General features: G+C 46.7%; 2 protein-coding genes across 2 annotated transcripts; both read right to left on the bottom strand.

Moving 5' to 3' along the window:
* Positions 1-1,803: 1,803 nt before the first annotated feature.
* LOC135817792 (phenylalanine--tRNA ligase, mitochondrial-like) lies at positions 1,804-19,741 on the bottom strand. The gene is made up of 18 exons (XM_065331034.1): positions 19,587-19,741; positions 18,316-18,467; positions 17,359-17,449; positions 17,021-17,100; positions 15,946-15,990; positions 15,466-15,526; positions 14,222-14,292; positions 13,814-13,898; positions 12,724-12,768; positions 12,097-12,149; positions 11,171-11,279; positions 10,405-10,498; positions 9,840-9,909; positions 9,030-9,109; positions 7,982-8,036; positions 6,883-6,971; positions 2,764-2,797; positions 1,804-2,633 (listed from the first exon to the last, which is right to left on the bottom strand). The coding sequence occupies exons 1-18, from the start codon at positions 19,669-19,671 to the stop codon at positions 2,583-2,585; spliced, it is 1,350 nt and encodes a 449-aa protein (XP_065187106.1). The 5' UTR covers positions 19,672-19,741; the 3' UTR covers positions 1,804-2,582.
* LOC135817793 (hydroxyacyl-coenzyme A dehydrogenase, mitochondrial-like) lies at positions 3,149-4,734 on the bottom strand. The gene has a single exon (XM_065331035.1). The coding sequence runs from the start codon at positions 4,705-4,707 to the stop codon at positions 3,634-3,636; it is 1,074 nt and encodes a 357-aa protein (XP_065187107.1). The 5' UTR covers positions 4,708-4,734; the 3' UTR covers positions 3,149-3,633.
* Positions 19,742-19,976: the final 235 nt, after the last annotated feature.

The raw sequence follows: 19,976 nt of genomic DNA, 5'->3' as shown, positions 1-19,976 counted from the left end.
GCTAGCTAGCTAGCTGCAAAACAGTACGGATACGATCACCTGATCACGGATCAGACACATGTGATACTGATAGATCAGCTGATAGCGACCACGTGGTGCCTTGACATGCATATGTGCATGCATATGCATGCATGCGCAGCATCGATGCACATGCGCATCATGCATGAATGGCATGCGATTGCCTCATGCTAATCTGATCATCGATGCATATCGCATCTAGTAATACTTATTATATAATCAAGAGGGGTTATGTACTCTTGATATAATGCATAGGCTACAATGCATTGTTGTAAGCGCATAACTCGACTATTCCATACTCCATATTACTACCATAGTTTAGAATATAGCAGCTCAGTACATGTAGATCTACATGACATACATGACAGTAGTATGATATACATGTACATCAGTCATCCCACTCTGCAGCTACGAGTATTGAGATTCCTCCTGCAAAGCGAATTCAATGCACACAAAAGTAAAAGACAGAACTACCACCAAGACTAATGAAGACTGGCACTGAGAGCCCAAATACCAAAGGCCAAACCAGCTCAGCTGGGCACTTGTCAGTGGGGTTACATGTATTCATGGTATGGTCTGTACAGGTACTTGTTTGACTAGTAGTAATTAACAGTGTTATCAGTACTCAGCGCCTGCGGCAATACCCTTTCAGTAGTCTTCGCAGTAATGAGGCAATACTCTGTCTAGCCCAAGGTCCGCCTTGCGTTCCCAGTGAATTTCCCACAAGTGTCACAATACAAAGACATTTAGGTACAATGAAATGTCTATGTTACTTTACAACAGGTTGTAGCTAGGCATGCGCAGTCATAAGCATGCCAAAGACAAAGTACCCTACAAGTACCGACTGGTAAAAATACAAAAAACTTCAAGTACTTGTACAAAAAAGCCCAGGCTATGCCAAAAGGCATTATTATTGCATTGCATCATCGCTTCACTGATATCATGCATGATGCATGTGTTGTATTGATTGATTTCTATTTTGAGTAAATACAACCAAGAGTACATAACTCTTGATACAATGCAAGCATCAAAGAACACGCGAGTGGCAATTTTCACTCAAAAACGGATAACTACAACTTCTTGCATTTCATACATGCACTTCCACGCAGATATAGATACAGTAGGGAAAGATGGGGGGATTAGAGTTACAACGTATGCAGTCATACTCATGGTACTTGTAATAACGGTTCATTGCTCCATATAAATGCACTATAAACTGTCAACAGAACAATGGTCACACGTGCATGGTCCTACACAGGTCGGGTCACCGTGTTGTGTGGATCTCACTGCCACTGTGACCCAGCGGTCAATGCGACCACAGATCGACAGCAAACCGCGCAATGCGTGTACAACGTACTAGCTAGCTATGGCCTGCAGATGGGACTTTCTCATCCGCTCCACCTCCACCAATACACAACCACAAGCGGGCGAGACGCTCTCGCAGTGCTTTACAGTGGAAATGGTTCTGTTCAACTATCACAAGTCCTGGCTATTTACATTGAAGTAGAACCAGAGATTGAGTAGAGAGTAGAATAGAGCAACACTGGGAGGAGTGGGGAGCAAATGCACTGGGATCAACGAGCACAAACGTACACGCGGTACGCAAGTATTCCTCACGCAGTGTTGATTTCAAAACCCCATGTCTACGGTGCCGATGTGGAAACATCGCAACGCTGATGCCAGGTACAGTTCAGCGCTGCATCACACACACACACACGCACGCGCGCACCCACGCACACACACACGCACACACACCACTGGCATAGCGCACAATGCCTCATCGTGTTAAAGACGCACGCCAAAGAGCAGAATTCTACTTTAACAGTCAACAGTAGTGAGACCAGCACCAAGGCAGTGAAAAAGAAGAAGAAAAAAAGAGCAAATTGGACGGTGCAATCGCAGCGGCTACTATGGTCATCAATGATTCAACAGAGAGCAAACACAGGTATGAGCCAGGGGCCTGGAAAGACTGAGCGCGTTTGTAAATGACCTGCGAACAACCAGGTTAGACAGATGCTCAATACCTAAACCAGGACGTTGTTTAGATGCACACACTCTAATTGTTCTAGTGTGGACAAGCTTTGCAAATGAATTCATTTCATCGCTGATCACTCCTGAAATAATTAAAAATTCATAGAGATCTAGCGCAACGAGGTACTGATGCCTCGCTAAGGTACACACCCACAGGCCAGCTGGGGCCAAGGCATTCCAAGGAAGAAACCCACGAACATCTAAAATAAGTCAGGCGGAAATGATTCAAGTGAGCCAGTCATTTTCTGGCAAATGACCTCGCACCTATGAAGCACGGGCGCGTGCCAATATATCTGGACAGAGGACATTTTGCTCTAGTCCGGCTACAAGAGTGGAAGTTACTCAGACAAGTAGAATACCGCGGTACGACAAATGTGACACATCCGCCGGCAACTTAGACCGGCATGTGCAGTAAAAAACACCACACAAAACCAATAACTGAATGTAGCTTGCCGTTCCATTTGGCTCAATTATTGTTTGCTTACTGGTGGCTGGCACAGGAGCATGGGAAGCTGAAAAGGATGGCAGTACCCTCAACGAAGAATAACGCCAAGCTTGTCAGCAACCTTGGCACGGATTCTTAGCTGCAAAACCAAACATGATAACAGCAGAAAAGTCGAGTCACAGGGATTTGCAACAGAACCAGGCATAAGCAAGGCGGATAGAAACACAACAGCAACAACAGCAACAAAGCGTCACAAACAAGCTACCAACCTGGATATCATTTATCTCCGTGTTCAGAAGTTGCCTGGTGTGAAAACACACAAACACACACACACACACATACAGGCACACACACACCATGTACCACACACACACACACACACAAACAGACACACCAGCAGAACGTTAGCGGAAACAGAATGTCAAGAGTATGGATTTCTGCACACACACACACAAGTGACCCGGCATCACAGGCACTGCTCCTGCAGTTTGGTCTCATTCGGCTGGTCCTTGCACTGGTGGAAGCCTCGTTGGCAGAAACAACTGGCCCCGGCATAGAGTAACTAGCTACTGAAAGTACGTACTCAACGCTTAGCATCATTCATGCCAATGTGCTAGCTCCACAGTAAACACCACACACAACAAATGACAACCATTAGCATTTCAAATGCTTCAATCTCAAACGTCGTCTCCACCAGCCCAGCTGAACTCGAGACAAAATCCTAAATCGACTAAACAAAACTTAGAATTAAAAAAAAAGTGGGTTTGGGTGGGGCAGCAAGGAAACAGTATTGTACTACATGTAAATATACAAAGCATGTAGTAAACAGTAGCTCAGCATCAGAACAGGGGAAATTTATACTTGCACTGAATAACAGTGATGATTATGATTTAAACCAGAAGACATGCTCTCAGCAAGATCAATACGGAGCAGTCAGTAACCATTACATCATGTGCCTAACCAGGATACGACAAGCATAGAAACAGCAAGCAAAGCTGGAAACCAGTTTTTTTGGCCTCGTGCTTGTCCACTGAAAGTCGTAATTCGGGCGTGATCACAAAATCGTTTCATACCACGTGGATCTGAATCTCATCAAATTCACCACGGACTCCGTGATGACGGCATGCACACCAGTGTGTTTACTTCTTCGGGTATTCATAGAAGCCTTGGCCGGTTTTCACACCAAGGTGGCCCTTCTCGACAAGGGAGTTGAGCATCGCGCTGGGCTTGAAAAGAGGATTATCCGGGTACTTCTGGTGCCATCCGTCCAGAATGAACTTAGTCGTGTCAAGGCCGACGTAATCCAGGAGCTCAATGGGTCCCATCGGATAGCCAGCACCGAGCTTCATGGCCGCATCGATGTCGCGGAGGCTGGCGTCCCCTCGCTCTGCCATCCGCACACTTTCTGCCAGATATGGCACCAACAAACGGTTGACGATAAACCCTGCAGTGTCACGGCACTTTACCGTGTGCTTTCCAACCGCCTTGCCAAAGCTCTCCAGGGCAGTGAACGTTGCATCACTCGTTTGTTCAATACTGATTACCTCCACTAACTTCATAACAGGCACAGGATTGAAGAAGTGCAGGCCACCAAACCGATCCAAACGGGCTGTGGATTCAGCAATCTCACCAATTGGCAGTGAGGACGTGTTCGAAGCAAATATCGTCTTCTCCGGGGCGGCCTTGTCCAGGGACGAGAAAAGCTTACGCTTGACCTCGATATTCTCGACAATGGCTTCCACGACCAAATCACTGTTCATAGAGGCAACAGCCGCACAGGGATCCGTAGCAGTAGAAATTCGTGCTACAACGTTGTCAACAAACTGGCGCTGGGCTTCTTCGCCCTCGATCTTCTTCTTGGCGACGCGGGACAGGCTCTGTTCAATTCTCTTGACGGACTTGTTCAGGATATCTTGCGAAGTATCGCACAGCGTCACCTTATGCTCCGACTGTGCAGCGACTTGTGCAATGCCAGATCCCATCAAACCGCCCCCAATCACAGTGACATGTTCGACTTTGCCTGAGAGACTCCTCGCAAACACTGGTTTCCCGAGCAGGGAGGAGGCAACGCGACGAAGAGGACCAACGGAGGCCATACTGTTTTCGTAAGTGCACGGACAATGAAGACCAAATGAGACTGGAGAAAGGAAGGGTTCAAATAACTTCTCTGCAAATCGTCCTGCTTGAGTTGAAAACAAACTCAAAAGTACCATGCAACAACAAGAACATCAAAAAATCAAAGAAAGTCGTCGATGCACGTGACGAGATGGGGGTGTGTGTTGTCAAAGGTCAAACGTGGACTGTGTGATGTCAGAGACACTCAGACAGGCCAGGTGCAGGTGCGAGCCGTCCAAACCAGGGAGTACATGTAGTACAAATACCGTATTGTACTACTCCCTGGTCCAAACACTGAACAGCAAAGCTTGGCATCGCATCACCATGCAAATCTACTGTCATAGCCGCTACATTTTCTCGACTATCCTTCACGAAGAAATCCATATTCACCGGGCCGTTGGAGCACCCAAGAAGATCACAATGCAATGTAGAGGAAACCTGATTCTTGAGCACTGACTCTAATCTGTCACTGTGGGGAGAGACCAACTGCATTCGATATTCCAGACCAGTCACTTCCGAAGTACAGTAGTAACATTACAGGTCCTGGTCCATGTTTCTCCAATCGAATGCCGATATGCTCAGCTCTTGCAACTACCATGACTAAACGACAGTGTATGCTTTGCTCCTGAATAAATTCGGAAAGTGGTGGCGGGGCCCTGCTGCTCCGTCGACCTAGCTTGGTGGTATCGGCGTCTGCACAGACAAAGCGCGTCAGGAAACGAGGGGGAGAATATGTAAAAGAGAAGGACACTGAACAAGACATCGCTCATGTGCCTGTTCTTTGTATGGGTACTGCAAAAGTAGCTGATGCCACCCTACGCACAGCCGGGATACACACCATTGGCCACCAGCTGTCTACCCTTTTCACACATGTGCACGTGCACAGTGTTCAAGCACACCGTCTCCCTCTCTTCTACCTTGCCTCTTCGCAAACTTGTTACCGGGAAGAAACACGAGTTCGGATCTGCGAAATATAAGACAACCATCATCAATGATCATCATCAGCCGAACGTCAACTATCCGAACGATCCATGATTATGTCAGAAACACTTGATAAAATTGAAGTGAAGGGAGAACATGACGGTTTTTGATGGTTTTCCTCACCACTGACACCATTGAAAAATGATGTACAGGAAGTAGTACGGCAGTGGGTTGGTGTCAACATGTATCCCAATCAGGGTGTCAACATGTATCCCAATCAGGGTGTCAACATGTATCCCAATCAGGGTGTCAACATGTATCCCAATCAGGGTGTCAACATGTATCCCAATCAGGGTGTCAACATGTATCCCAATCAGGGTGTCAACATGTATCCCAATCAGGGGTGATTTCGAGGACTTGGGGGTGTGCCTGTGCCATGTGTAAAGTCGACCTACTCTCATAACGATATTTGCATCAGATGAAGAAATAGTGTAAAAGGGTACTAGTAACTGGGTCATTTCATACAATGTCATGTTCCACATAAACTCATAATGCATGTTTTTCTCTCCATTTTTACACCCTCGTCCACAGCGTCAAGAACGTATGTGCCGTAAAGTACCGTTGATCCGCCCCCTCTCTAATTGCCCCCCCCCCCCCCCCTGTCGACTTGCTGCCTGTGAAGCGACTTCGGCGTATACAACGAAATACGATGTTGAACCGACGCATGCACTGATGTACTCAATATAAGCAAGTGGAGGATGAAAATGTGTACAATCCAGCACATCGAGTTTGGTCTTCCACGTCGTTGTACATCGTACTGCACTTGACAGCCTTGATCTAATTCCCGCCCCCTGCCGAAAACCCAGCTGGGAAGCGACATCGCGGGGGGGGGGGGGGGGGGGATCAACAGTACTTTACGGTACATGAATGTTCTCTGCAAAATATGTACGCAGTGTCCCTGTGTCGAAAGACCACCTGCTATTATTTACAGGTTAGTGCAGTACAGTGAGGGCCTTATGGCTGGTAACACAGGTTAGCTAAAGGGCCATGCGCCCGACTATACAACTTACAAGTGCAATGCGTACTACCTTCTTTAGCGGCAACAAAAGACTTTCAAGTTCAAGATTGGCCTGACACTGAAATAGAACTGCTTCATTTTTCACGCCACCTGCATGCATGCATGTACCATAGGTTTTTTCGCTACACAAAATGAAAAGAAATCAAGCCGGGCGAAAAAAGGTGACTTCCTTCAAACCCATGATCATCAGAAAGGATGACACAGGACGCACCGATATGCAAGACATGTGCACATTATGTGGTAAAGTCGTCTGTAGAGCCCTTAGTTTCCTTACCTTTCATGCGACCTGAAGTTGAGCCGGTAGCAGTAGCTGGAGAACTTGGCATCGCCGGGCTTCGCTTTCGGATTCTCAAAGTAATCCACCTGCGTGCAAGTTACACACAAGTTAGCATGGTGTTAGACTGGTACACAGCACAGCACAAGAGACCAGGATGGTAAGGTGTTAGACTGATACACAGCACAGCACAAGAGACCAGGATGGCTTGGCAAGAGCTTGGGGACGGAAGGAAGTGAAGGAAAGGAAACAACAAGAAGCAAAAAAACTCCCACTGCAGCCCAACAAAACAAAAGAAGAAATTTCCACGCACCCCATGCCGGTGAGGCATCTGTTGAAAAGTTGGTGCTGCTGCTGCACACTGCGGATACTTAAAATGCTGCGTGATCAGAACCCACAAAGTGATGGGGCTGGAGTGGTACTAATTGAAGAGCTTGATTGCAAAACGCTGTATATTTCATTACTTTTCGGATAATGGCCAAAAAGCGATTCATTTTATGCGTGATCCGTATCTAAGGGCATGTTCGATTGGTAGGATCCGGATCCAGATCAACCGGATCCACTGGATTCGCACCCTTTCGATTGGTCGAATCCGGATTCGGATTCTTAGGATTCGGATTCGGTCAACCCACCTTGTGGACCAGGATCGGGAGCAGGGTTGTCTCGATCCACCGGATTATTTTTTTGCCAAAAATCGTACTCTACGTGAAACGCGTATAAATGGCAGAAATAATAGCGATGATGCGGAAATTCAGTTTGGCATGCGGAAATCGTTGCTTTCTCTCATGGAAACCATCAAAAATCACTAAAATTCCAGATTCGATCGAGGACAGCGTTTGATTGGACCTTGGTGGATCCAAAGGATCCACTCAATCGATCTGGATCCGGATCCAACCAATCGAACATACCCTAAACCCATATTTAGCGGACAGTTTTGAAGTGGTTCTTGGTAGATTTTGAAAGTGAAATTTCGCTTGAAGGTGCCCCTAGACATTTGATCGAACTGATATCAAAATCTCAATTTCTCAAATTTGGCGCCTACAGCGTTTTGCAATCAAATTCTTCACATATAACTGCAGAATGGCTCAAGGTGCCTTACCTTTTCAATCCACTCGATGAGATCACCTGCCTCCTCACGGGCAATCTCCATCAGACTGCGAACACAGGCACACGTCAAAAGTACGGGAGAAATACTCACAACTGCCACAGGCTATCATGCTCCCTTAGGCATTGGTCACACTACGTCAAGTTTGAATCTGGACGCAGCGTCACACTCAAGCACTTGACACTGACGCGGAGTCACACTGCATTTTCGCTTTTGCCGTCGCGATCTGATGCACTTCACAAAACCACTCTGTGGCTAACCAAATCCCTACGATAGACTACGGTACGGTACGCTAATCTCAAAAGACACTGTTTTTCATGTAAGCGCTTGCAGCGGCAACGCAGCCGATTTGCTTGCGTCAAATGCTGCTGCGTCTAACGCTCAAATTTCCCGCATTTTTCGTCAGTTGCCATGGAAAAACTCATGTGTCAGAGTGACTTCAGATGCTGATGCAGCATTTCTGCCGTAGTGTGACCGGGGCCGTACAGGCAGCAGCTATTCAAAGTCACTTCCCAATAAAACAGGGGGGGGGGGGGGGGGTACTATTTACGCAATGTCTCTAAACTAATGTATTGCCCGATGTTAGCAGTTCAATTGAACTACATGTAATTTGTGGAGGTATGAATATGATAAGACTACGGTGCACCGAGGGCAGTCTTCTGGTAGCTGATCGATGACATTGTTCATCACCACAGCGGGGACAACGAAAAGCATGCGGGAAGAAGCGATCCAGCTTCGCCAGCGGAGTGGAGGACACCACATCCTGTGTCAGTTGTCCACAATGCTAAAATAATCTACTTTGCCACTGCGCTCACTGGAGGGGGGGGGGGGGGGGGGGAGGGGGGGGGGCTGTACCTTCCTGAACTCTGGAATTCAAGAATCCAACCACTAACTGCCTGCACTAACAATTTGACATGTTCAGCAATGTTTACATTGTCACAAGAGCTGAAAAGCAATGTGAACCAGCCTCAGCCCACCCCCACCCTGTCTCTCTGCGCCTCAGTCAAAGCCTGGTGTGCCCAAGGCCAATGCCTGCACTTACTCATTTTCACCGGCAAAGTCCTTCCCTGCTGTTGTCCAGAAGCTAACATCTTTGTGACAGACTGCAAACTTGCTGAACGGCTGCCGGAGAAATACGACAGTACAGCACAGGCCATGAAAGAAGAAGAAGAATAGAGAAACAGAACAACCTTTGGTAAACTCTGAACACCTAAGCAGCTAAATGCAACTACAGTTCATGCGCACAGACAGAGAACAGGAAGAAGAGTTTGTTTGATGTTAAATACTATGGAAGTTGAATCTCTAACGAGGCACAACGTTTAGGGTAGTATGCTAGTACTGCTCTCTTCTGCAGGATAATTTCGGGCAGCTGATAGCCCTTCTAATTCTACCACCTGATGACATCGTCCAGGCTTTTCATTGGATGCTTGATGAAGCCGAACACCTCCATGTGTAAATGCCCAAGTCACACACACACATGGCATACTACCGTGAAGTACCGTTGATCCGCCCCCTCCTCCCCCCCCTCCTCCCCCCCCCTCCCCCCCCCCCCCCCCCCGATGCCATGTCGCTTCCCAGCTGGGTTTTCGGCAGGGGGATGGAATTAGATCAAGGCTATCAAGTATAGTACGATGTACAACAATATGGAAGGTCAGACTCGATGTGCTGGATTGTGCATATTTTCATCCTGAACTCGCACATATTGTGTACAGCAGTGCCTGCGTCGGTTCAACACCGTACTTCATTGTAGACGCCGAAGTCGCTTCACAGGCAGAAAATTGACAGGGGGTGGCAATTAGAGAGGGGGCGGATCAACGGTACTTTACGGTATTCACATTCAGAAGGAACTCACCGTGAATTGGATTTGTGCATTGATATCATTACGAGCTGGCTCAAACTGGTCTAGGAACCGGTGATACGTCCTGAACAACACAGCAATCACCACACAGCGCACACAGCAATAACCACACAGCGTACACACAGTGCACAGCAGTTAGATACAAGCACAGATCAGGAACCTAACTCTATACCGGCATAAGATACAGCAGCGTGCAAGCACGGACAGCCAGGTCTCCACAGACTCATGAGTGCAGCTTTGCACTCTACCAGAGGCCCCTTTCGCCTCCGATCACGCTTCAACCATATCAGCCAGAGCGAACGGAGTAAGTGGAGAGCGGGTATGCCGAGCTGCTATCCTGTCAGCAAGCTAATACTGCCACGAAGAGAACATGGTAGTTAACGCAATTTGGGGTCACCAATCACAACAAGCCTGGAAAGCTACGGCTAGTTGTTGGCACTGTGTCGAAAAGTGGTGGGAGAAGCTTGAATGATGCTCTAAAAGTGAATGGAAAAGGCACGTACAAATACACTGCGCTGTGTCGGTTTTTCAAACTGCACTACTAGTCCACTGTGCTTACGTCCAGAAGAAGCGGATATCAGGAATGCCGTAAAGGATCATCGCTAGCCGCTCCAGGCCTACACCAAATGCCCAGCCAACCTTACTGGATGCACCTAAACACACCCACACCAAGCACACACGCACATGCACGTATGCACACATACACATGCAAACACACACACACACACGTGCGCGCATGCACACGTGTACACACACGTGCAGAGGTAGACAGACAGACAGACACACACACACACAAACACAGACCACCAGAAAGACACACACACACATACAAAGTTGTTCACTCATAAATAAATATTGCAATAGCAACTGTTTCGCCATACATATGATCAGGCACTGCCTGTTGACACTACAGGGACATTCAACAATGGCAATAGTGCTACCTTTGTTGGGTCTTCACAGAGCACTATTAGTTCCAACTGGATATCCCACAAATGGTGCAGAGAACTTCAGACAAAAATGTACGTAATTTCACTACTAATTTGATGCCCTTATCTTAAACCGGGGAGGTTTCTAGAGGCAGAACATCAACCACTCTCACCAATTCCATAAAGCCCCATCACCAAGTCCTGTAGGGCTGCTAGGTGAATTAATTCCACGCTAGCTACAGGACAGCTCACACAATCCCCAGTGATACCGTTAGCTGCATTCTAGAAGAGAAGCGATGAGGATTGAAGTGGATTAAAGGTACTGCTCCGTAGGTTGCAGCAAAGTTCGAATACTCTTCACAAGGGTGGTGATAGAGATCGGGCGCAGAGAGCTCTAACCTGCTTGGTCCAAGATCTGCTGTCTCATGATACCGCAACCAAGAACTTCCAACCACTGGTCCTGGAAGTAGATGTTGAGCTCCCAGGACGGGTGAGTGAAAGGAAAGTACTGTGGATGAAAGAAGAAAGAAAGAAAGGAGAGAGAGAGAGAGAGAGAGAGAGAGAGAGAGAGAGAGAGAGAGAGAGAGAGAGAGAGAGAGAGAGAGGAGAAAGAGATAGATAGATAAAGAGAGAGAGAGAGAGAGAGAGAGAGAGAGAGAGAGAGAGAGAGAGAGAGAGAGAGAGAGAGAGAGAGAGAGAGGGAGAAAGAGATAGATAGATAAAGAGAAAGAGAGAGAGAGGAGAAAGAGATAGATAGATAAAGAGAGAGAGAGAGAGAGATAGAGAGATAGATAAAGAGAGAGAGAGAGAGAGAGAGAGAAGACGGCAGTAGAACAGAACACTAAGAACCGGAAGGTTGCTCAATACTGGGCCAACCGATTGGAGATATACTGACAACTGATAGTTGCAAGAGTGGAAGACTCCAAGGCAGCATCAGACACAACACTAGTACAGTAATGGTGGTAAAACACGCCTGCTGAAATGACGGTAAATATACCTCCGCACACACAACACTGTCTAAGCTGCAAAGTTCTTGCAAACAGCACTCTTTCTCTCACCACCACCATCATCAGGTTGCACCTGGCCGATGCATGGCGGGTGATATCGCATTACTAGTAGCTGGTCGGTACATCAGCTGGTGGCGTACAGACGATGACACAGGTAGGACTTGGCTCGGATTGCGACGTATATTTCGTCCCTGCTGGACTCGTCAGGCAATCTTCTCACTCAAGGCGTCAACCATTTCGCCATTTGTTTTTACTACGCTTGCTCCCCTAGAGTTGATATTGACCCAAGTAAACACACACACACATTACCGGACATACCTCGCCTGCCCACTCAGTCTTGATGTCAGCACCAAACAGATGACGCACAAGTCCTGCACAGAGAAATCATAGTGTACAGACAGCGCAAATAAGAAAGAAAAAAAACAGCTCACAATCCCTGTCCTTGTGTGCAAAGCACATTATGTCCACGACCAGCACAGGAAACACATACTGGAAACTGGAGATACAATTCTTCGCTTTGCTGCATTCAAGTATGAGAGGTTTAAATACACACAGGAAGTGCCTACAGCCAAGAGTACTATTCATACAGAATACTAGTACTTGCCCTGGAAAAAAATAACTTCGCGACTTTTTTGTTCACACCCCAAGAAGCTACTGTGATCAAGAAGAGATTCGGTTCAGTGGAACAAAAAAATTAAAGACAATGGGTACATATGTACACCATTATACAAAATAGATTGGTACTGCATGAGTCTCACTCGGGGTCGCCATCGCTCAATTCACTAGAACTTACAGGTCGAGTGAAGTCACAATATTATTCTTTATTTACACGATGGCCCATGGCCAATAAGGAAGCTTAGTTGTACCCCCCCCCCCCCCCCTCCCTCTCCACCTCTGAGGGCTGGTGTCCAACTTGAGTCAATCCTACACTGAATGAACACATACCTTCCAGCGTTGACTTGAGCTCTTTCTCGAGAACTTCAGTAGTGGCTAACCAGCAGCAGGAACAACAGTAGCAGCAAAACCTAATTCTCAGCATGGGTGAAAGTTTTTAACAATCACATTTTCGTTTCACTGCTACCCTACCCTGGTCGCGATTCACCTACTTATCATACTTATCTTGCTCATTTGAAGTCTGCGAAACAACCATTGTGACAGCGTTTTTCTCAGTCGGTTACCTCAGGTTTTAACATAATAAGCAATGAAACATGCATGGCCAGTTTTGCCTGATGGTGGCCTAAAGTGCTGGCAAAGGTTGAGTAGCTATATCCATTCCTTGGATTAAAGTACTTAGCAAGTTGAGGCAGATCACCAAACCGGCTGCTGGCCAGCCTGCATTGTGAAAGCACATGTCTACAAGTTCGAACGCGGGGGCCATTGTCAGATCGCCAAAGACACGTGTTGCTGGGGGTAAATGTCAAGCACTAGCAGTACCTACCACATCGGTCAATTGAGAATTCCGGCCACCGATTCTTTGTAAATGACATAAAACACATCACCAGCTCTACAACAGTTGCAGCTTTCTCCGACAACATGCCGGAGATCTCTGCAATCTCTATAGGGCTTGAAAGTGCTACGTCACAGCATAGCAACAATTTCAAAAATTCAAAAATTGGATCCACTTGGATCCAGTTTTTGTATGGATCCAAGCACATTTCAAGCCGTCTTACTCACAGCAAGGTGATGTAACCAGTGAAACTGACTGATTTGGCTACTGGGGGCGGGATTACAACTGGTGGCGAAGTAAAAGTCACCCCTGCATACGACATGAGTAGGTTGCTATGCGCCCACATACTGAGGCAATAGCAAAGTCACACCTTAGTGGATCCAAAATAGAAATCTGATGTCAACTTAGTACTCCCTGGCCGTTTTTGACGTCATCACTTTCAAGCCCTATTGGGTACTTCACAGTGAACATGCGCTAAGCTCAGCAGCCCCCCCCCCGCAGCAGCAGCAGCAGCAGCACCAGCTGCACCAGTACAACCAACATCAGCACGAAACGTGTCAGTGTGAATAGCCTGTAGTTGCAGCTTACCTGGGTTGTGTGTTGATTGTCTCTCAGCTGTGTCTTCAGAACCCTCCACAAAAAGACTCGGTGGATGGACTTCGTTTGGGAAAAGCTAAGAAGATGGGAAACATGCAACGCCAGCATCATTACTATCCATTCCAGTGGACATCATGTAGGAGGAGTATTTATTTGAACACACATACAAACACACACACACACACACATGCACACACACACACACACACACACACACACACACACACACACACACACACACACACACACACACACACACACACACACACACACACACACACAATTCTAGACACTGCAAGTGCAACACAGTCATAACAATCTTGTTGATTACTGACACAACTTGAGTGTTCGATTTCTGCCAACCATCAATCCTGTACATTTCCATACACACAATCCTACCTCTGCAGATGTGTATAAGCGTACACCCTCCATTTGATGGAAACATGGGTAATGAGTACGGTCCACACAATCTACACCACAAACATGGCACAGAACAGTAAGTCAGTATCTACACTGGCAGTCAAACAAAGGATGCAAGTACATGTACAGTCAACTTTGCGTATAACGACACTCGGCGGGGCATCAGAAAAGTGTCCTTATTCGCAAAGTGTCTTTATACCTGATATACCTGAAGTCTTACTACATGCATACAGGTTAGATGGGACTTTGCTCTGGGCATGGACATTCTGTCGTCATTCGCGCATTGTCGTTATATCCGCAGCCGTTATTAGCGAAGTTGACTGTACCCGCATCCAGCACGGCCACCAGGCCAGAGCAGTCACAGGAATACACAAGCTAAGCTGCAGCTGACACAAGTCGAAAGTATTTTCAACTTGTGTCAGTTACAGGAATATTAAATTTTGGACAGGGTCCTGATAACAGAAAGGAATGACCAAATGCTACGAGCTATGACCAACTGTCCACCAGAGTAACCAGATCATCATATCCAGTCAACAAGTGCAATGTCCAGCGTACTGATAACTCTATTAAGTCTATCTTGTTGAAGTATGACTCTCTAGAGGAATACTTCATTCCGCAACCTAGCAGTATGGACCACAGCCTATTTAGCACAGAGAAACACTTCAGATCCGGACTCCGAGATACTGTAATTTCACAAATTTTCGGTGTACTTTCATTTTCGGTACTTTCGGTGCATCTGGTTCATACCTAAAATTTCAATACACCGAACAAACGCTAAAACACATAATCCAAATAGGAAACTGCTTCTCTGTACCTAAAATTTCTGTTCACCTAACCTGGCCTTTTGCCCTCATACCGAAAAAATTGAGCACCTAAAATTTCTGAAATTAGAGTATGGGCACGTCCATTTAGAAGGGCCACTTATGGACACAAGTTGCCATGTGGAAAGAAAAGACTGATCACGAGAACAAAGACAAAAGAAAGGTACGAAAATGCATTTCAGTGCAATAGCAGAAAACAGGATCATGCACACGTGTGTCGACATTTTTGGACAATCCGGAGGTCTGCGCATCCCCTACTGTCCCAAACCGCTTACCTGTCTGCTGCTGTAAAAGCTAAAAGCAGGACACCATCGCCACGGTGGATTTGATACTTAACCCGAGGGACCCACACAGATTACTATGTGGCCACAGTCTAAAATGGCCCCAGAGCATGCACTATACCTCTTCTGTAAACGTCTCCTGTCACTAAGAATGCATCAAGGCCACTGCGAAGGAATTCCGCCTGCAGTGGAAACAACAACAACGACAACGACGACGATGCCGACGACAAGAACAAGAATAAGAACAACAACAACAAAGCTCACACTTGAGACAACATCGCAAAAGAAGAAAAACAGCCGGTGGAAATGCAGAGCACAGCTCAAGCTAGAGAAACCTGTCATTTTCGCAATTGAAGCTGCTCTTGGAGTGCATACATCAATGGTCCTATGAGATATAAACACATGTACGCGGCCGCCTGCATATGCACACACACACGCACGCACACACACACACACATGCACACACACCCACACACACACACACGCACGCACACACATGGGCACGCACGCACGCACGTACGCACACACACACACGCACACACACACACACACACACACGCACACACACACACACACACACCATAGACGACACTGTAATTACCTGATGAGCTGAAGTGTGGGCACGAAGCAGATAGTCCTTGTTTAACTGCAGCCACACCAGACAGAACAGCGAGAGACAGATAGACATAACACTGAATGTTACGTACAGTACGGCCAGGCGTAACAAAAATTTAAAAAAGCGCGCCGAGGAAAGAACAAGCTAGGATTTGCCAAATACTGTAACAGTTGCACGCACGCGTAGTCAGTGACAACAGTACAGTACAATGTTGACTGCCCGGAACTCGGAAATTCGGACGCTCGATTATCCCGGAATCGCTGGGGTTGCGCATAGAACTACTGGTATATGAACGGTGCACATCGCTGTGCATGCGTACAGAACTGCACACCGCTGTGTATGCGTACAAAAGTGCACACATGATTGCTGCTGTAGTATGTGCATGCTTCCATGCTTGCATGGGACAGCTATTGGATTGACACACACTGTACGTACTGGCTGAATGCACAGTGAGCAACTGATATTGAAAAGAGGAACGGAGCGACATGTGATTAAGGACGTTAAGCAATGCGAAAATTCGCACTTTTGGTGGTGGTGATGTTTCGCGAAAATCTATTTCGAAAAAGAAAACTTGTGAGGTTTAGCAATGCGAAATGACTTTTTCTCGAAGTAATTTGAATCTTATAGTACCGTACCGTATATGCAGCTCAGTCTCAAGCAGGGGGCTGTAAAACTACTACTCCCTGTAGTCAAATGCGTACCGAGAAAAGAGAAAGTTACTTTCGCAAATCACTGCAACTTCGCGTCCAAGTTTTCGAAGTTTCGAGCTTTTTTTCTGTACTCATTCCCAAACTCGAATTTTCTTTCGAACTTTCGCGTTGCTAAACGTCCTTATTATCTGTGTGATCTGTCCTTTTTCTAATCTGAACAGCCTCCTTACCCGAAACCCTCGTGAAGGGGTTCTGCCCAGAAGGCGGCCGGATAATGGAAGTTGCATTATAATTTCCCTCAAAATCGCTAAGTTAAAACCATCGCTAAAATAAAATATTTAATATTTATATATATACCCATTTTTACCATGTCAAACGTTGGTAGTGGTGATGAGAGATTAGCCACTCACATAGTAATTGTCCCCCTTGGCACGTGCTGGATGATCAGCTGGCACTAGGAGCTCATCAAAGTTCTGCTGAACCGTCACGACTAGAGAAACAGATGTGAATAGACACACGCACAGCACAGTAGAGAGTTAGCGGCACGCTGACACGTGGAGACGGGCGGTACGGGCAGGCACGCTGCAGGGCGACTTGCGCAAACCAATCCATGATCACATTGGCTCAACATCCGAGTTCAAAAAGAAGGAGTATAGGAGCAGAGTTGTGAAGCAACACCAGGCTGTAGACATGAGAAAATGTAGCTGTAGAGAGTTGGGCGAGTGCTACTGCAGCCTTGACTACTGACCTGGGTGAACGTCATCTAAGCATGTGAACAGTGGTGCTGACGACGGGTTAGGCTTCCGGTAAGTCTTCTCAAAGTACTCATGTATGCGCCTCTGGAGCAGCAGAAACCGTAGAAAGAATACACTGATAACACATAATGACAGAAGGGTCCAGATGCAGTGCAGCAGGAGACTACAGTAGTTTTCTTCGATATTTGTCAGCACGGACTCACCTGGTACATGAAACTGGGGTGGGGTAGCGGGGCGTTTCACCTGGTACATGAAACTGGGGTGGGGTAGCGGGGCGTTTCACCTGGTACATGAAACTGGGGTGGGGTAGCGGGGCATTTCACCTGGTACATGTACATAGCGGGGCATTTCCGTACTCATGCTAGGGCAAACTGGCCCTACTTGTACAACAAATCACGATCTGTGTGAAACTCGGCTGGAGGCCAAGTTTTCCGCACAAGCCGGTGCCATAACCGACCAATCAATCATAGCCCTACAGTCTGTATATCACTGCTTTAAAGGTATATATTGATTGTATGGTATGGTATTGTTGCCAGTTTGACCAAATGCCCAGTGATTTCCGAGCACCGGAGCTGAAATTGTTCACCACCGTTCAAGACCGGATGAGCTGGACACATTTTTTTTGGAACTTTGTTTTACTTCGCAAAATCCAAACGGGAATTTCTTCCCAATATGCAATGACAAGGTAGCGAAGAGGGAAGAAAAAAAAGAGAGAGAGAAGAAGAAAAAAAGAAAAAAAGTGTGTATGCACTGGAAATGATAGTCAGCTGGAAATCAATTGTACGGATCCATTGTCAAACATGGAATTATTGTTTCGGTTTTGGCCGCACCTGCTGCACCGGTTCCGACACCCCTGTGTGCACTATGATAATGAATTCTTGATCGCATGTTTGCTTGATTGACTGCATGTGTCAGTATCAGTAGTATGCGATCACGAAGGACATCCATACCTTGATGAGATGAAGCGGGTGGATGGGATTATGGTGCAGTCGCTGGCCGAGCTTGTCCAGTAGCGGCTGTGTGGCATTGGTTATGCCGTCCACCGCATACTGCTTGCCGTTGATCTCGACGTGCGTATCCGTCAGGGTCCCACCGCCTGCAGCTAAACCATCCCAAGTCCCAGCAAGAGTATTATAACTAGGGCTCAAATGGTCACGGTTTTACCCCTGACGAGTAACTGCTAAGCTACCGGTCGCTTAACGGTTATAACCTATAAGCGCTTTAAGCCACGGCAATCCTTCGGACTCTTTTTTAACCGTATATTTGACTATACTCATTCAAAAAATGTACCTTATTCAGTACAACGCACACATGTACATTCTCTTGCATGCTCATTCATGCTCATTCATACATACTCTCACACCAAGAGACCAGATATGACCGCCCAGAAATTGCGTACGCGTGCGACAGCCTGCGAAAGTGCATACTTTGCAACGACCTGATACTTGAAAAATTGACTGAAAAGTTACTGCATAAGCGTTATCTTTATCGGTTAACCGTTAATTCTTCGTAACCGGTCTGCAACCGGTTAATCGGACTAACCGTTTGAGCCCAAATTATAACTACGCATGTGCACTGTACTGATGCGCACTACAAATACAGTCCGTTCGGTTCGCCGATCGGGAAGTTACCGGCACACCCGTATCAGGGTTCTAGCCAGGGGGGGGGGGGCACAACGCCCCCCCCCCGCCCCCCCCCTATGAAAAAGTGCCACCCCCCTACTTATTTTCCGATTTTTGTGTTTTTTCATGCCATTCAACGAAAATTCAGTCGATAGTCAGTACTAGAGGGTTCATATTAAGGCACATTTGTTTGGGGTGAAGTCAGGTGTTCACCCCGTACGTTGCATTTCGCATAGCAAAACAGTTATTTTGAAATGGAAAATGGGTTACGGGGTAACTGCTTTCCCCCCCCCCCCCCCCTACTATTTTGACCTAGCTTCTAGCCTGCCGTATGAATACCGGTAGTCGAAGGCAGTGTACAGTGTACAATACGTCTATAGCAAAACCTTTCAAACTTGTCGTAATCCTGGGTAATTCAATGACAGAAGGTCAGTACTATTTTTGCCTGCATGACTACTGATTCTAATGTTTGCATCCACCCACATGTCATGTACATGTATGTAAAGGATTCACTACCAGCAGCTACATGGTTACGCCACAGGGTTTTTTCATTAAAACTGACAAATCTCAATACAAAATAATTGTCTCTTGATACTTACACGAAGACGCAGGGCGATTCCATAATGTACTAGTTCTAGAACTCAGCCGCAAACAGCTTCGGGTTATGGTTGAAGCTAAATACATGTTGCTGTGCTAATCCTGAGAGAAACGATTGTGAATGTTTTTGAATTGTGTGCTGAAATACCGGTACAAAGTCATGTACCATGATGTACAGTGTACCTACTGTATGTCCTTGTCACTTGTGTACATGCAAAGCCTGATTCATGTGCTCATTTCGTGCAGGAAACGCGTCGCATCGCGAAAAAGTTCAATCCAAAAACACCAGCACACAAGGATGCGATTGGATTTGTGAATTCGAAATTACTGTGTGCATCAGTCACGCACGCACGGCCAACACTGTGTGTAAACCAGGTTTATTTGGAAAAAGA

Source organism: Sycon ciliatum, chromosome 5 (assembly GCF_964019385.1).
Source record: "Sycon ciliatum chromosome 5, ocSycCili1.1, whole genome shotgun sequence".
Classification (NCBI taxonomy): domain Eukaryota; kingdom Metazoa; phylum Porifera; class Calcarea; order Leucosolenida; family Sycettidae; genus Sycon; species Sycon ciliatum.
Note: the sequence above shows the minus strand (reverse complement) of the source record. Positions and strands in the feature narration are given on the sequence as shown.